Source organism: Pinus tabuliformis, chromosome 5_1 (genome assembly GCF_031772625.1).
Source record: "Pinus tabuliformis cultivar Carrire ecotype Pingquan chromosome 5_1, CPIR1, whole genome shotgun sequence".
Lineage (NCBI taxonomy): Eukaryota > Viridiplantae > Streptophyta > Pinopsida > Pinales > Pinaceae > Pinus > Pinus tabuliformis.
The window spans coordinates 112,549,635-112,550,673 of record NC_142305.1 but is presented as its reverse complement, the minus strand read 5'-3'; the positions used below and the strand labels follow the sequence as shown (position 1 = coordinate 112,550,673).

Sequence of the window (1,039 nt, the reverse complement as noted above, 5' to 3'; positions counted from 1 at the left end):
TATATTTCTTTCAATGCTTGATGTTTAACCATGGTAAGGTTGCGAATGATGTCTCATGAGAATTTTTAAAGTGATAATCAATGCTTCATTGACAAAGGGCCGAATTATAAAATCAAGCTATTTCTAATTTAACATCAATTTTTTTTTTGGAAAATGCCCAATTCTAGAATTGGTTATCATTTAATTTATTTTTCAAATGATCTTTGAAAATGAGGGCCCAATTTCGCAGTTAGTTGCAACTTACCATTTGAAGGTACTCTCTTTTTCAAGGTCCAATTGATTAATCGAGTTCCTTGGAACATTTTAAACATGTACAAACATCAAGTTAAGAGGTTCCATAAAAATTGTTGTCATTTTATTTGTAAGTGATTCAACTTTCCCATTTTAGGTGAACATCTTAGTCACACATAAGTATAGATATATCCACCCTCAAAAATGCTTCACAACTTCAAGCCATACCACCACTAGATGATGTTCACATTATTTGGAAAGTGGATGATCAAATCACAACAAATCGAAACAAACCAAGTGCAATTGGCCCCACTAAGTAAATATTACATGTCTTCACCATTGTTTCAAGGACACCTCTCCTTTTTAGAATGTTTCGTTTAAACTTTTCACTTTTCTTATAAGAAAGGAACCTAGATGTTGTCATTTTTTCTTGAGATTTTACATTTTCAACTCTAGATCTACAAGTTATGGTTGCAATCCACAAACAAATCACCAAATATGTTTGCAAAGTGTGGAAAAGTAAAGAACACAACAAACCTTGTAGATATAAAGAGTGTGATCTATCACTACAATAGATGAAATCACTTTAAGAAGAATAACCCCTTCGTAATGCATATTATTTCACTTCTTGGTTGTGTGGTGGACTACAAAGTAGCTTTCATTCTTGGATTTATATGTAAATTATGATTCAAAAGTTTGGTTGAGAAGTGTAGCAAGAAAGTCTCAATTTGACTTTGCCTTGATCAAATTGAGAAAATTTGAATTTCCACATTAGCAGACAACTTGGAGGTAGTTAACTTGTGTGACA

At 32.1% G+C, this 1,039-nt stretch overlaps 1 protein-coding gene across 1 annotated transcript; it reads right to left on the bottom strand.

Moving 5' to 3' along the window:
* Positions 1–448: 448 nt before the first annotated feature.
* On the bottom strand, positions 449–655 carry LOC149163678 (uncharacterized). Its single transcript, XM_089430785.1, is given in 1 exon segment — positions 449–655. A coding segment is annotated over 1 exon segment (207 nt).
* Between the last annotated feature and the right edge of the window lie 384 nt (positions 656–1,039).